The sequence below is a fragment of the Physeter macrocephalus genome, chromosome 5 (assembly GCF_002837175.3).
Source record: "Physeter macrocephalus isolate SW-GA chromosome 5, ASM283717v5, whole genome shotgun sequence".
Classification (NCBI taxonomy): domain Eukaryota; kingdom Metazoa; phylum Chordata; class Mammalia; order Artiodactyla; family Physeteridae; genus Physeter; species Physeter macrocephalus.
Genome location: NC_041218.1, coordinates 90,837,953 through 90,852,723, shown reverse-complemented (window position 1 = coordinate 90,852,723; position 14,771 = coordinate 90,837,953). Strand labels below are relative to the sequence as shown.

General features: G+C 33.8%; 1 protein-coding gene across 5 annotated transcripts in view; it reads right to left on the bottom strand.

The window, feature by feature from the left end:
• KMT2E (lysine methyltransferase 2E (inactive)) overlaps positions 1–14,771 on the bottom strand; it is a 105,664-nt gene that overhangs the window by 25,076 nt on the left and 65,817 nt on the right. For all 5 annotated transcript variants that reach the window (XM_055085072.1, XM_055085074.1, XM_055085073.1 and 2 more), the window contains 7 exons: positions 13,599–13,657; positions 12,519–12,691; positions 8,863–8,901; positions 4,052–4,282; positions 3,803–3,933; positions 2,138–2,255; positions 1,022–1,131 (listed from right to left, as the gene is read on the bottom strand). In XM_055085072.1, the coding sequence (XP_054941047.1) occupies positions 1,022–1,131; positions 2,138–2,255; positions 3,803–3,933; positions 4,052–4,282; positions 8,863–8,901; positions 12,519–12,691; positions 13,599–13,657 (861 nt within the window). The remainder of the gene's footprint in view (positions 1–1,021; positions 1,132–2,137; positions 2,256–3,802; positions 3,934–4,051; positions 4,283–8,862; positions 8,902–12,518; positions 12,692–13,598; positions 13,658–14,771) is intronic.

Below are 14,771 nucleotides of genomic sequence, written 5' to 3'. Positions count from 1 at the left end.
AGAACTGAATCTCACAAAAGTAATGAATGAGAAAAGATGAATGCAAAATAATACAGATTATAATTTCCATAAATTTTTAAAATATACAAAACTACTCCATACTATTTAGGGACATCTACAGACATAGTAAAAATGTTAAACTCATAAAAACGTTAAACTCACCAAATTAAAGATGGCAGTTACCTCTGGTAAAAGACAGAGGATAGACACAATCTGGCTGCTAAACATATGGGCCTTTAATGGATAATGTTTTGCTTCTTAATCTGGAAATGAGGCACATGGACTTTTTTTTTTTTTTTTGGCCGCGCGGTTCGTAGGATCTCAGTTCCCTGACCACGGATTGAACTCAGGCCACAGAAGTGAAAGCACGGAGTCCTAACCACCAGGCCACCAGGGAACTCCCTACATGGACTTTTGTATTACTATTTTTTACAGTAAAATTTTTAAAATTTAAATTGCAGTTTCTCTACTCAGAATTAACTTTTCTTAGTGTTAATTAACTCTTCTTTAGTGTTTCAGAACAACAGTTCTCAGAGTTTCCTCGTACGAACTCCAACAAACCCTTTCAATTTATACTGCAAAGAAACTTTGGCACAATTTCTTTTCTTCTGACGGGCAATAAGTGAAATTATCCATTTCTACTGATTAACCAAATTAACTGAATAAGTAAAACTATACACTCTACCTAAAATACAAGAAAGAAAAGAAGGAAAAAATTCTCACATAAACAAGGTCAGTATTGCTCAATTAGGATGACTAATTATTATACTATTAATAGTATACTATTATACTATGAGCATTACATTACAATAATAAGAATAATAAGAAAAGTTTGGAAGAGCAAAGCAACCATGCTGTAATGGAAGCTGTTATCAGAATGCTTGTTTCCAAGTATTTTTAATTGCCTAATGGTAAATAAAAATAAAAAGCTAAAGAAGTAATGACAATACCTACATTTTTATAAGGACATTAAGGAATTATTTCAAAACAACAGGTATCATATTTACAGACTTGAACTTACCAATTCCCATAGTCAAAATCAAAGGCAATAGTAATTTCAGTTCCCTTTGGAATACTTTGTACAGAATAAATGTAAAGATGTATGGTTCCATCCTCAATTTCATGCCTCACCTGTTAAAGAATAATTTTGTATTTCCATAAATAGTTACATATCTCTATAAATTATTTTCTACCTTTAGAAGCATCTCATCTTGCAATTTTGAAAACTATTCTTTTCAAAGTAATTCACAAATACAACACGGAAAATATGCCATTATTTACAAGACTTGTACCTAAATCAGTGGTTATCAACTGGGAAGGAGGTATACACATCAATGCAAGTTTGATGCAGGCTCTAGGAGCATCAAAAAGAAAATAACTCTATTTCATCAATTCTATGGTGCATATTTTTTCCCCTTTTAAAATCTGTGAAACTGGGAGTTTTACAAGTGATGGCATCTTTGATTTAATGAAACGCATTAATGGTACAGTTTATAAGTATACAGTTAAAGTATAGTTTAACACTATACTTTTCTGTGATATACACTGCTCTAGGTACTCTACATGTATTAACTCCTTTAGTCCACATAACATCCTTTTACAGATAAAACTGAAGCACAGACAAGGTTACAAAGCTAGTAAGTCAAAAAGAAGACATGAATCTGTAAGTCTTGCTTCAAAACCTACACTCTTAACTGTAACATAACTAGAAAACATTTATTTTGGTATGTGAAAAACAAAACCAGAAATATTTTATACACCACTTCTAAAACATAATTTTATAAAAAATTTTATACTAGCACATATAAAATCTACTTTAGTTTTCAGCTTTGTCATCTACCTTGAGCAAATCAGAGCATATATGTGACTCATAAATAGAGCTTCCAGAATAAACAGAGAAGTCCAGTATTTTCTCTTACAAGTACCATCACAATTTCTTCAATGCTCAAAGTAACCTGCGACCTCACAGCCAGTTATCACCTAAATTTTTCGTAATGGAAAGATGTTGGGCAGTATAAAATGCATCAACAAGTAAAAACTGGTGGTCTGTTTTAAGCCACCAGACTTTTTTGTGCTGAATACTCAGATTCCACACACTCCCTACCGCTGCCTCACCAAAGGATTTCTGTAAGCTTACCTCTGCATTCGGTGTACAAGAACGCCTAATGAACCGAGCCTCATTCCCAAAAGTCCTTGCATCAACACACATTTCTAGACCATGAAACTTAGAATAGAATAAAACAAAAGGGTATGGTCTACAAAAAAAGAAATGCATAAGAAACTATTAACATTTTGAATTTAAGAAATTTCTAAAAGACTCATATTAAGTAGGGAGGCCAAGATTTGAATATACGCAGTCTGATACCAGAACCCATTCTTAACCACTAGGCTAATTCAAGCTAATAAGATTTTTACCTGCTCCTATAACCTTACCTAAACCAAAGGTAATTAATTCAGGTGGGAATTCAAATATACAAAGAATGATAAAAAGGGAGTGACTACTGCCTTTACATAAGGATTCATAATGAGATGCCATTAAACTTCCTATCAGTGCATTTACGTGTTTGATTTATAGCACTGTTTCAGATCAAATCTGCTATATGAAAGGGAAAGATTCTTGTATATCTTTCATAACTTAAGTAACTCAGTTATAAACAATACGAAATATTTTAAATAATTATAGTATATAGGCTGAGAATGTTATTTCCCTAGAGATGCAAACATATTTCTAGACCTCAGGGAAGCGATGGCTATCACAAGATCACATCAATTCCCACCCCCAAAATCACAAATGATAGAAGAGGGCTCCAAAGTCCTTCCAGTACCAAGAAAGTAGGAGTTGAAAGTGGTGACAATAATGTAAGACCAAATCTAACATCCTCTGATAAAAGAAGGACGTGGTCACCAGTGGTCTTTGCAGGTTCTAGCAATTATAAGGAATTAGGAAAGGTCCTAGATGGAAAGGGTTCCTTATAATCTCAGGTAATCAGACTTTTTCATTAATGTCCACCTATATTGCTACAGCTTATCTTTGAAGTAGATTGTTTTAGGAGTGTCAGCAAGATAGGGATGGGTAAGAGACTAAGGAATAGGGACTTCTCTGGTGGCTCAGTGGTTAAGAAGCCGCCTGCCAATGCAGGGGACACGGGTTTGATCCCTGGTCCAGGAAGATCCCACATGCCACAGAACAACTAAGCCCATGTGCCACAACTGAGCCTGTGCTCTAGAGCCCATGAGCCACAACTACTGAGCCCACGAACCACAACTACTGAAGCCCGCGTGCCTAGAGCCCGTGCTCCGCAACAAGAGAAGCCACCGCAATGAGACGCCCGCACACAGCAACAAAGAGTAGCCCCCGCTTGCCACAACTAGAGAAAACCCACACATAGCAATGAAGACCTAACGCAAGCAAAAATAAATTAATTTTAAAAAGAGACTAAGGAATATATCTGCATCTACAGTTTTGTTTTTTGGGTTTTTCTGTGGTACGCGGGCCTCTCACTGTTGTGGCCTCTCCCGTTGCAGAGCACAGGCTCCGGACGCGCAGGCTCAGCGGCCATGGCTCACGGGCCCAGCCGCTCCGCAGCATGTGGGATCTTCCCGGACCGGGGCACGAACCCGTGTCCCCTGCATCGGCAGGTGGATTCTCAACCACTGCACCACCAGGGAAGCCCCTAGTTTTAAATATTAAAATAATCCCTTAGAAAACAAAATACACATAAACAATAGCTTTGTGCTTAAAACAGCCAAAAATTCAATACTTAACTACAGAAAACTAACATGGAGAAATAAATGAATATACCTCTTAAAGAAATATCCATTGGCTTCAAACTGTTCTCTTAACATAAACTTCCCTCTGTATTCAATGATAAGTGCATCAGGAGGCAAATCTTTTGCAGATTTCAGAATTTTCTTATTTTTTTGTATATGGCTCTACAATCAGAGAAAAGTTGAGATTAACTAAAACCAGACTGCTTTCAGTCTAAGTACTTAAGATATACAGTAGAAAAAGGTTTTTGTTTTATCATCTCTTGGCAAATGATATATTTACCTCTACAGGAGGTTTGAAGATCAAATTATTGGTATTCAAATCTGATTTATTTATCTCTTTTTTGTCATTTCCGTTGCCCAGTCTCAGAGCTATTCTTTGTGCCTCCCTCTGAACACCCTCACTATATTGGTTATTATTTGCCTCTTCATATCGATCCATCCATGCTTTGATTTTTGTCTCCCATCCAAAATTTGAACCATCAGATGAAGGATCAATCTCTGGAGCTGAGCCCTAAAATCATAGCAAACTCAGCATTAATATCTGGATTTTAAGTATTTACACACACACACACACACACAAATATGACAATCTATATAAAAGAATATAATATAAACCAGAAATAATGATAGGCTAAGTTGGTCCTAGTAAGAAAAAAAAAAAAAAAAAAGACCATAAGTGAGCAGCTTAATACATTTTTATACTGATGCCAGACACACGAGTTGGAAAACTGAAGGAAGCAGAGTTAAGTTGAAGAGCAGAAATTTAAGCTTCACTACTGTAGCCAAATAGGGGCTTTCAATAAAATTGAAAATACCCAAAACTTTGGAGTCACTGTCAGCTAACAGTTAAAAAAAGATAGTGTATAATAATTTTTTTGAGACTGCCGATATCTACTCTGTACTCACAGTTCTATTTAACCAGAATAAAATTGTAATTATTATGTAAACTATACATATTGCATATTAAGTATAAACTTATTTTCTGATATACTTCAACTTTTAACATGTTTTATAATAAAAATATACTTTGATATCTTAATTTTGTATAATTCCAAGATCTATAATCAACTGTCCACATGATAAATTCAACACGAGAATAAAATGTCTCACAAAATAAAGACCTTTAAGCTTAAGTGCTTGCTCCTCCTCATACCCCCTTAGTAAAATCTGTAAGATAAGACTGCTAAATGCCAAAATGCAGCAAGATGTTTTCTGATCCATCTCTTAATGAAAATAAAAACAAAAATAAACAAATGGGACCTAATTAAACTTAAAAACTTTTGCACACCAAAGGAAACCATGAACAAAACGAAAAGACAACCTACAGAATGGGAGAAAATATTTGCAAACAAAGTGAGCAACAGGGATTAACCTCCAAAGTATACAAACAGATCATGCAGCTCAATATCAAAAAAACTAACAACCCAATCAAAAAATGGGCGGACGACCTAAATAGACATCTCTCCAAAGAAGACATGCAGATGGCCAAGAGGCACATGAAAAGATGCTCAACATCACTAATTAGAGAAATGCAAATCAAAACTACAATGAGGTATCACCTCTCACCAGTCAGAATGGTCATCATCAAAAAATCTACAAACAGGGCTTCCCCGGTGGCGCAGTGGTTGGGAGTCCACCTGCGGATGCAGGGGACACGGGTTCGTGCCCCGGTCTGGGAGGATCCCACATGCCGCGGAGCGGCTGGGCCCGTGAGCCACGGCCGCTGAGCCTGCATGTCCGGAGCCTGTGCTCCGCAACGGGAGAGGCCACGGCAGTGAGAGGCCCGCGTACCGCAAAAAAAAAAAAAAAATCTACAAACACAATAAATGCTGGAGAGGGTGTGGAGAAAAGGGAACCCTCTTGCACTGTTGGTGGGAATGTAAATTGGTACACCCACTATGGAGAACAGTATGGAGGTTCCTTAAAAAACTGAAAATAGAGCTACCACATGATCCAGCAATCCTACTCCTGGGCATACGTCTGCAGAAAACCATAATTCGAAAAGATACATGCACCCCATTGTTCACTGCAGCACTATATACAATAGCCAGGACATGGACAACCTAAATGTCCATCGATGGATGAATGGATAAAGAAGAGGTGGTAGGAATATTACTCAGCCATAGAAAGAACGAAATAATGCCATTTGCAGCAACATGGATGGATCTAGAGATTGTCAGACTGAGTGAAGTAAATCAAAGAGACAAAGACAAGTGTCATATGATATCGCTTGTATATGGCATCTAAAACAATGGTACAAATGAACTAATTTACAAAACAGAAATAGAGTCACAGATACAGAAAACAAACTTATGGTTTGGTTACCAAGGGGGAAAGGGCGGAGGGATAAACTGGGACATTGGGATTGACATATACACACTACTATATATAAAACAGATAACTAATAAGGACCTACTGTATAGCACGGGGAACTCTACTTAGTACTCTGTAATGACTTATATGGGAAAAGAATCTAAAAAAGAGTGGATAAATGTATATGTATAACTGATTCACTTGGCTGTACAGCAGAAACTAACATATTGTAAATCAACAATACTCTAATAAAAATTTTTTTAAAAAGACAAAGAATGCTAAATGCCAAGCAGTGAAAAGTTACAACCTCTCAATAGGTTTTAGGAAACAAAAAGGGAATCCTTTTCTCACTGGAATGCAACTTATAGAAAGGCATAATTACCACACATTGAAAAAGTTTATTAAAGCCTGGACTCCCTCAATTAATTATTTGCAGTCTCAGGACGAAAATCAATTAATGCAGATAACAAAAACATATATCTTATCGATAGCATAATTCAAATTTATAATGGATTTATTAACACAATAAGTTTCAATTTAGTTGTTTGCAAATGCTGTTCACCAATTTGTCTACAGAACGGAACACCTTTATGAGAAGATAGATTATTTCTATAATGTGTACAACCTACCATAACTGTGAAATTTTAAAATCACATATAGATTTCATGAAAATTCTTATACATGCTGTTAGACATGTACATGTGTATGGTAACACTTACTAAAATTTACCATCAGTCCACGTTCCATATAAGTAACTAATCTTTATTACAAAAAGTATTCTTTTCTATAAGAAAACAAACTATAGTAAGTTGCTCAACTATTTGATAGGGGTAAGTTTCTTTTACCAATTGATCTTTTATGGAATTATATATTCTACATTATAATGACTTGATAAAGAACAGATTTTTATACAAATATGAAACATCACATATTTTTTGGCCTTTATTTTCTTATTTTTCAGAATTTTCTATAGTGAATATGGCTTATATAATACAAAAATGTTTTTCAAATACTATATACAGAAACAAAGTTTATAATCACTTTTTTTACTACCCCTATTATTTATTTGTTTATTTATATATTGAGGTATAATTGATCTACAATATTACATTAGTTTCAGGTGTACAACACAGTGATTCAAAATTTTTTATTGATCATACTTCATTTAAAGTGATTATAAAATATTGGCTATATTCCCTTTGCTTATTATTATTATCCTTGTAGCTTATTTATTCTATACATAGTAGTTTGTACCTCGTAATCCCCTAACCCCATCTTGCCCTTATCCCCTCTTCCCCCACTGGTAACTACTAGTTTGTTCTCTGTATCTGTGAGTCTGTTTCTATTTATTCATTTGTTTTATTGTTTGGATTCCGCATTTAAGTGATAATATACAGTATTTGTCTTTCTCCTATACGACACTACATATTAAGGTTTTCATCAGCTTTATTAAAAAAAAATCTACTCAGTTTTTAATTTTTTTTCTTTTTTGCTCTCCTCCCCACCCCCCAAAAATCCTCTACTAACTTGGTTTCTCTTCAATACAGCTCTTCTATATCTCTTGAGCCTTTTTAATATGACAGAATTACTTATTAGAAATGTAATGATCTTAAAGATATATTCAAGTTAACGAAAAAATTTTCAAAGATGAACAAAGCATTTTTCAAATTTTAATTCCTTAGTCACTTCTTTATGTAATAAATGAAAATATTTCAGTTAAGTAAAAGATGCTCCTGCCTCATTAAGCCTGCTATTCAGATTAGATAAAATGGGAAAAAATGAAAACCACTGGAGTATCAGTAGTTCCAACAGCTTAATAAAAAACCCTTTTTCAGACCTCTTCATTCTGGTGTCAGAGAAAATCCCATAAATACAAGTTTAATATAGTAAATATAAAACCCCCAACTTTAACATATACAGAACATTTTATAAGACTTTGGACTTGCAGTATGCTGAGTGACACCATGTATTAACATTCTTAAGAAAGAGTTCCAAAATTATGCAAGAATAATCATTGGACAGCTGCTTAATGATCTCTTTTCCAGGAATGTGGAATAATTAATAATTATTACACTTAATACTATGGGGACAACAGATGTATTCTAACATGTTTCCCACATCCTATTTTAATATCTGGCAACTTGAGATACTCATTCACCTTTACTACCTAACCTAGAAAGTTAGAGTAACACTGTATAGTTGACCTCCGTGATCCAACAGAAACCTATCTTTTAAGGGGAGGCAGAGCTGGGGGGGGCTTGCTTTTCTCAGCAATCTTGGTATCTACAACATTGAGGATGTATTCGAATTAATTCAAGGCACAATTGACTAGTTTGTACTTAAACGGTGAATCTATGGTGTTTTGTAATATTTTATAACTACTGACGACTAAATCACTAGAATTCCAACTTTGCAAAAGAGCAAAATTTCAAACTCCAAGTATTATTTTGCATTTCTATGTCTAGAATACTAGTGGTACTGGAGACACGGAATACAATGATAAATGAAAATTTTTAATTTTAGTATTAGAAATTTTACTATTAGAAATTACTTATATATGTCCTTTTGTTTAATGTTTTAACAGTGTTAATAAACTCTAAGACTGGTATATTAACCTTATTATAATTCTCTATGGTCCCACTTCTGGTAAAGATAATAAGCAATAAAATGACACAGAATGAAGACAGCATAATTTACTTTATTATGAACAAGCAACCACTTAGTAAGTTCCTAGATATTTGACAACTGATAATAAGGGCTTAAATTTAATGTGTTTACCTTAACTCTTGATGATTTCCTAGATCCTTCACGAAAGGCCTGAAATAACATGGAATTCTGAGTTAGTTTTTTAAAAACTGGATATAATTAATATTTAAAAATGAGTTCACTCAAGCTTTTTATTGAAGTCGCATAAATAACACAAAATATGGTAATAACCAATATAGCCAGAACTAGGGGAATGATGAAGTAAAGTTATCTACTAAAACACTGTAATATTATTAAAAATAAATACAGACTATGTAATAACATGAAAATATGTATAAGATACAATGCTAAGAAAATTTCTAAAGTTTCTGTGTGCTCAATATTACAATCATGGAAAAATATGTGATAAAAGTTGGAAGGTATTAAAAATATTGCAGTAGTTTTAAGTCATGAGCCAAGTTTTGGGGTGGGTTAAAATAATTTTGTTATTACTTTAATTTCTAAGTCAACTAGTGAGTAATACTTGAGCACTTACTAGTAGGGACTCAAGTTACAAGCACTGTGGTGAAAAGAACTGTACTTAATTACTCAGTAAATATTGAATGGGAGCTCTCTAATCTGCCAAGTCCTAAAGTGTTATCTAATACTTACTTCACCACTCCACTCCCCGAAGTGTAAACTCTATTTCGAGAGACTTACAAACACTAAACCTAAAGTAAGCAATATAGTTCCTAATTTATTTAAGTTCCAAATTTGTGTGCAGACTATATGTTGGAAGACAGCAAGTTTTATTAAAAAGAGGAGAAGAGAAAAAAAAAAAAAAGAGGAGGAGGAGGAGGAGAAGCAGCGGCAGCAGCAAAGAACCTTCACGTAAAACATAGAAAAAGAGCTAGGACTATGGAGAACAGATATGTTCAGACAGGTGGACAACTGAAAGAAATACAATCCTGGTACTAAAGAAATATGAAAGAAGGCACGCAATAGGAAGAAATATGTCGCATTCAAAGAAAAACTAATATACTGCACTTGTTACCTACTGAAAACAGTTATGACGTAAGACTGGCTAAAAAAAATGTAAAAGTAGGTCATGAAAGCCTTATTTAAAAAGTCGCATTTTAAGATTCTGACTTAAATACCGTATGTTCTTCACTATGATGGAGGAATCCATGAAACACCTCTGAGCAGAGAAGGGATATAAAAACGATATTTACAGAAAATGTCAGAACCAAATGCAGAATGGACTAAAGTAGAAAGAGGATAAGGTTAGAGAAATTAAAGAAGATATTACTGTACGCCAAGAGGTAATGAGGGCGTAGACTGGGTTTATAGAAGCAAAAAGGAAGAAAAATAACAATATATTGAAGAGACATTCCCAAGGAAAAATCAATAGTGCTTTTGACAATAAATCTGAATGTCAAAGACTAAAGATGACTTAAAGATTTTTAAACCTGGATAATGGCTGTGCTGCTCAAACAAAAGAAGAATTTGAAGTATGATGAAAGAAGATGCAAGTTTGGTTTACAGAGGAAACACTGAAAAGAAAAACAACATTCATAAGTAAGTAATATGTGCTGACCATAGTTTTATGAAAAAACTAATATCAAGTTTGAAAAATTCTTTTCAAGTAAAATTAGAAAATTTAAAAAATTTTTTAAAAATTTAAAATCCTTATATATGGGTCACAATACACAATCCATGTCTTTAACAGTGTTAACGCTTCATGCCAAAGTCCTGAATTGCTAAAACACCAACCAACAATACCTTAATAGCGTTTTATGAGTATTTTTTAAATGTCATCTGTCCAGAATGTCTATTGTTAACTCCATTCACATTTTTAACAGTTAGCCATAACAAAAGGCTGAATAAAAAGCAAAATTAAGATATATCCTTTTGCTATATATTTTTAACTACATATTGCCCCCAAATAATAGTAAAAACTTAACAGTAAAGCAAACTAAATCTTTTATGCCCAGTTCCTGGATTTTTTTTTTCTAATCCTTATCAAACATTACTAACTTAACATGAGAGAAAAAATTCTGTTTTTAAATATAAAACAATATTCTGAAACAAATAAGCTGTGCTCCAAGACAAGAACTGATTCATTTTATTTTATTTTATTTTTATTTATTTATTTTTTGATTCATTTTAAATAGCCAAAAGTCATTCCAGCCAGAGAAAATGCAAAATCTATGCTTTATTAAAAAAGTAGATTTGTTAATCTAGATGACCTAAAAATAGAATTACACAAGGATAATGTTTCCAAGTAACTTTTATATAGTAAACAAAGAAGGCATAATTTGAAAGCAGATGAAAAAATTAGGTCAATACCTAAACATGAGTTCCTAAATTGTAAAAAGCACTTAATAGACAATCACTTTCTCTGCATAAGTTACAATCTGAGATGAGGAAAATAACAATGAAATAAAGCAAAACGTGCTTAAGTGCTGTAATAATAGGTTCAAGTGCCATGATGAAATGCAAAGAAAGATCATCATAGCAAATTTCATCGAAAAAAGTAGTGCTTTAGATGGGCCTCAAAGTAGAGTAGTTTAAAAGATAAAGATGGAGAAGAGAATATTCTAAACAATGAAGGGAACAGCTTAAGATAACATATCAGAAATCAGAGGTAGAATTTGGTAATAGTTGTCCAGAGTGAATAAAATACAGGGAGAAGAACAGCAAAATTAGAGAGAGATACATACATGAAGACTGCTAGAATGAAGACTTATTTTAATCAGGGAGGTGAAATTAGAAAATGAAAAAGCTATTTAAAAGTGCATGCTGCCGGACTTCACTGGTGGCGCAGTGGTTAAGAATCCGACTGCCAATGCAGGGGACACCGGTTCGAGTCCTGGTCTGGGAAGATCCCACATGCCGCAGAGCAGCTAAGCCCATGCGCCACAACTACTGAGCCCGCGCACCTAAAGCCCGTACTCCACAACAAGAGGAGCCACCACAGTGAGAAGCCTGCACACCGCAATGAAGAGTAGCCCCAGCTCACCTCAACTAGAGAAAGCCTGCGCACAGCAACCAAGACCCAAAGCAGCCCCAAAAATTAATTCATTAAATGTAAAAAAAAAAAAAAAAAAAAAAAAAAAGTACATGCTGCCTATTAAATAACCAAATAATATCATGAAGAATTACTCAAAAAAAATGATTTTATACCTAGGTATAATTTCACTCTTTAATAAATATATAGTCATTATGGAAAGTATCTTTTACCTTACATGACAAAAAACTTCATTAGCAATTATAACAAATTTATTAAAAAGTGGCTTATAAATAGTTTTCTGCCATCATATCCTGGTGATATTTTAACATAAAAATTTAAGTGAGAAAAATCTAGATAGTAAGAAATTCAACAAATGTGGAGCCTTATTAAAATGATTAAATATGATTCAGAGATAAATAGCTATAAACAACCATTCACAATCATTATATGCTCCTCTACCTGTTTATAAGCTATTAAAAATTTAGAACTGTTATTTCTGTTTTCTAAAACAACAACCTTCACTAAATCTTATTTTAGCTTTGCATTTCTATGACTAGTCTCATCAGAGTGATGATTTCAAGCAGTTTGCAAACATTTTTCTCTACTCCGTTTCAATCTTTAAAACACATTAAAAATTTTAAATGAGTTTAAGCTTAGATCCTGCTACCTTCTCTAGCTACTACCCATTACTCCTACCACTTCCTATCTACTCATCTTCAAAATAGGAAAAACTTACTTTTTTACATTTTGAAATGTTTTGTTCTTTCTCCCCACTTTTTTTCCTTCTTTTATCATTAACCTTGGAAACTCTTGAAGCAGTTAAAGTAATGGATGTCGGGGTATGCTGAAATGCAGTATATAATTCCACAGGAACCTCATCACCACTCTCAGTTGCACTGGTATCACCATCTTCAAAGGCAAAATAAAAATTACTGCACAAGTAAGACTTCTACTTCAAACAATAAAACAGCATTCCACATGACAAACTATTATTCCCCCATCTTTCTGAAGAATAAACATTTTTTTTTCACTTCCTTACTCAGTAAGACACATTTAAATGCAAACTGCAAATATATTTCTCATATGTTAAACTAGAAAGGATACAAAATCTGACAACACACTCAGGTGGTGTGACTGTGGGAAACAGACACAAACATAGCCAGTGGAAATTCAAAATTCTCTATGAAGGGGAATTTAGCTATATCTAGCAGAATTCTATATACACTTACCCTCTTCACCCAGCAACCCCATTTCTAAGGATCTATCCACAGATAAAATGGGAAAAGTACAAAAAAACCCTTATCCAAGAGGGTTTCATGACGTTACTATTTGTAATAACAAAAACACTGGAAACACCCCAAATGTCCATCAAACAGTTCAATAAACTATGGTTATTCAAAACCAGTTGTATTGGTGGCAACATGTTTTATAAGCCAAAGTGAAAGGTTAGCATATGTTGCAACTTCAAATCCTGTTCCTAAAAATGAAATAAACACTAATTGCACATGATCAACGAATGGATCACCATCTTTCAAAAGAGCAAACATATTTTACTTCTTTAAACCAATAGGTTACCTATGTGCAAGAAAATATCGATGATTTTAGATTTTATATATTTTCCATATTTCCTAAAATAAATACATTATTGTTCTATAAAATCTGTAAAAAAGAGTATTTAAAATCTACACTAGAGATTGTAAATTATATATACAATCAACGTTCATTAGCTAGGAGTTTACGTTTGACTAAAAAATATGCAGGCCACTTATTCTCTCAATCATTCTAAAGTTATTTAGTATAGATCCTTTTCACCCACCTGACATATTTTCCCTTTTCCGGCGTTGTAGCAGCACCGCCCTCTCTTTATCCAAACTCCTATATTAAAATATTAACATGATTATTTATAAACTTTCATAAATTTAGATATAAAGCAGATCTGTTTTAAATGTGAGAAACTTTATAATTTCTCTAATGTTCTTATTGAAAAATGAACAGTATAAAATATATGTACTATCACTTGCCTTACAGTTTAGATTTGATCTAGCATAATTAGCAGTAGATACCAGTTAAGTTACTCTGTTGTGTTAAGAAAATCACTTTTTACTTTGGAAACTAGTACTTTTTTTTTCCAAACTGAAAAAAGCAAAAAGTCTGGGGGGAAATGTTAGTGTAATTATTGCATTATTACTATTTGCCTAAATTATTTCCAATGTTGAAATAATAAACACTAAACATTTAACAATTAAGCAAAATATTTCATTAACCTCCCCCAGCCTCCACTCATGAAGTACATCATCTATAGTAACTGTTTACTTGCCCCCCTCTCCGCCCCCAAAGCATTTTCACTGTCTAAACTTATTAGTCTAAATGTCAAATAACTAGATATAGTTCTTAGATGGGAACGGTGATGGGAGAATAAGAGCTTTAGACTGAAGTACCTACTACTCAGTAATAAGACTTGCCTTAGTATCTAGTAGGACATAAAACTATCCTAGCACCACTGATAATTCTAGTTATCACAGAACAATAAGCAGATATCACTCAAGTGACTGTCCTCCCTAATGGTCAGTTTTTAAGCAACCCTTACTGAAAATCAGCAGATATTTACCCCATGATTAAAAACAAAAGATTTTAATATGTTAAAAAAACCCCAACTATCTGGAAAAAGGCTAGTAACTATTATAAAGTGAAACAAAATCAAAGAAAAACCTCACTCATACAAGGATGTCCACTGTCACCACTCTTATTCAACATAGTTTTGGAAGTCCTAGCCACGGCAATCAGAGAAGAAAAAGAAAAGAAATCCAAATTGGAAAAGAAGAAGTAAAACTGTCACTGTTTGCACCTGACATGATACTATACATAGAAAATCCTAAAGATGCCATGAGCAAACTACTAGAGCTCATCAATGAATTTAATAAACTTGCAGGGGGCTTCCCTGGTGGCGCAGCGGTTGCGCGTCCGCCTGCCGATGCAGGGGAACCGGGTT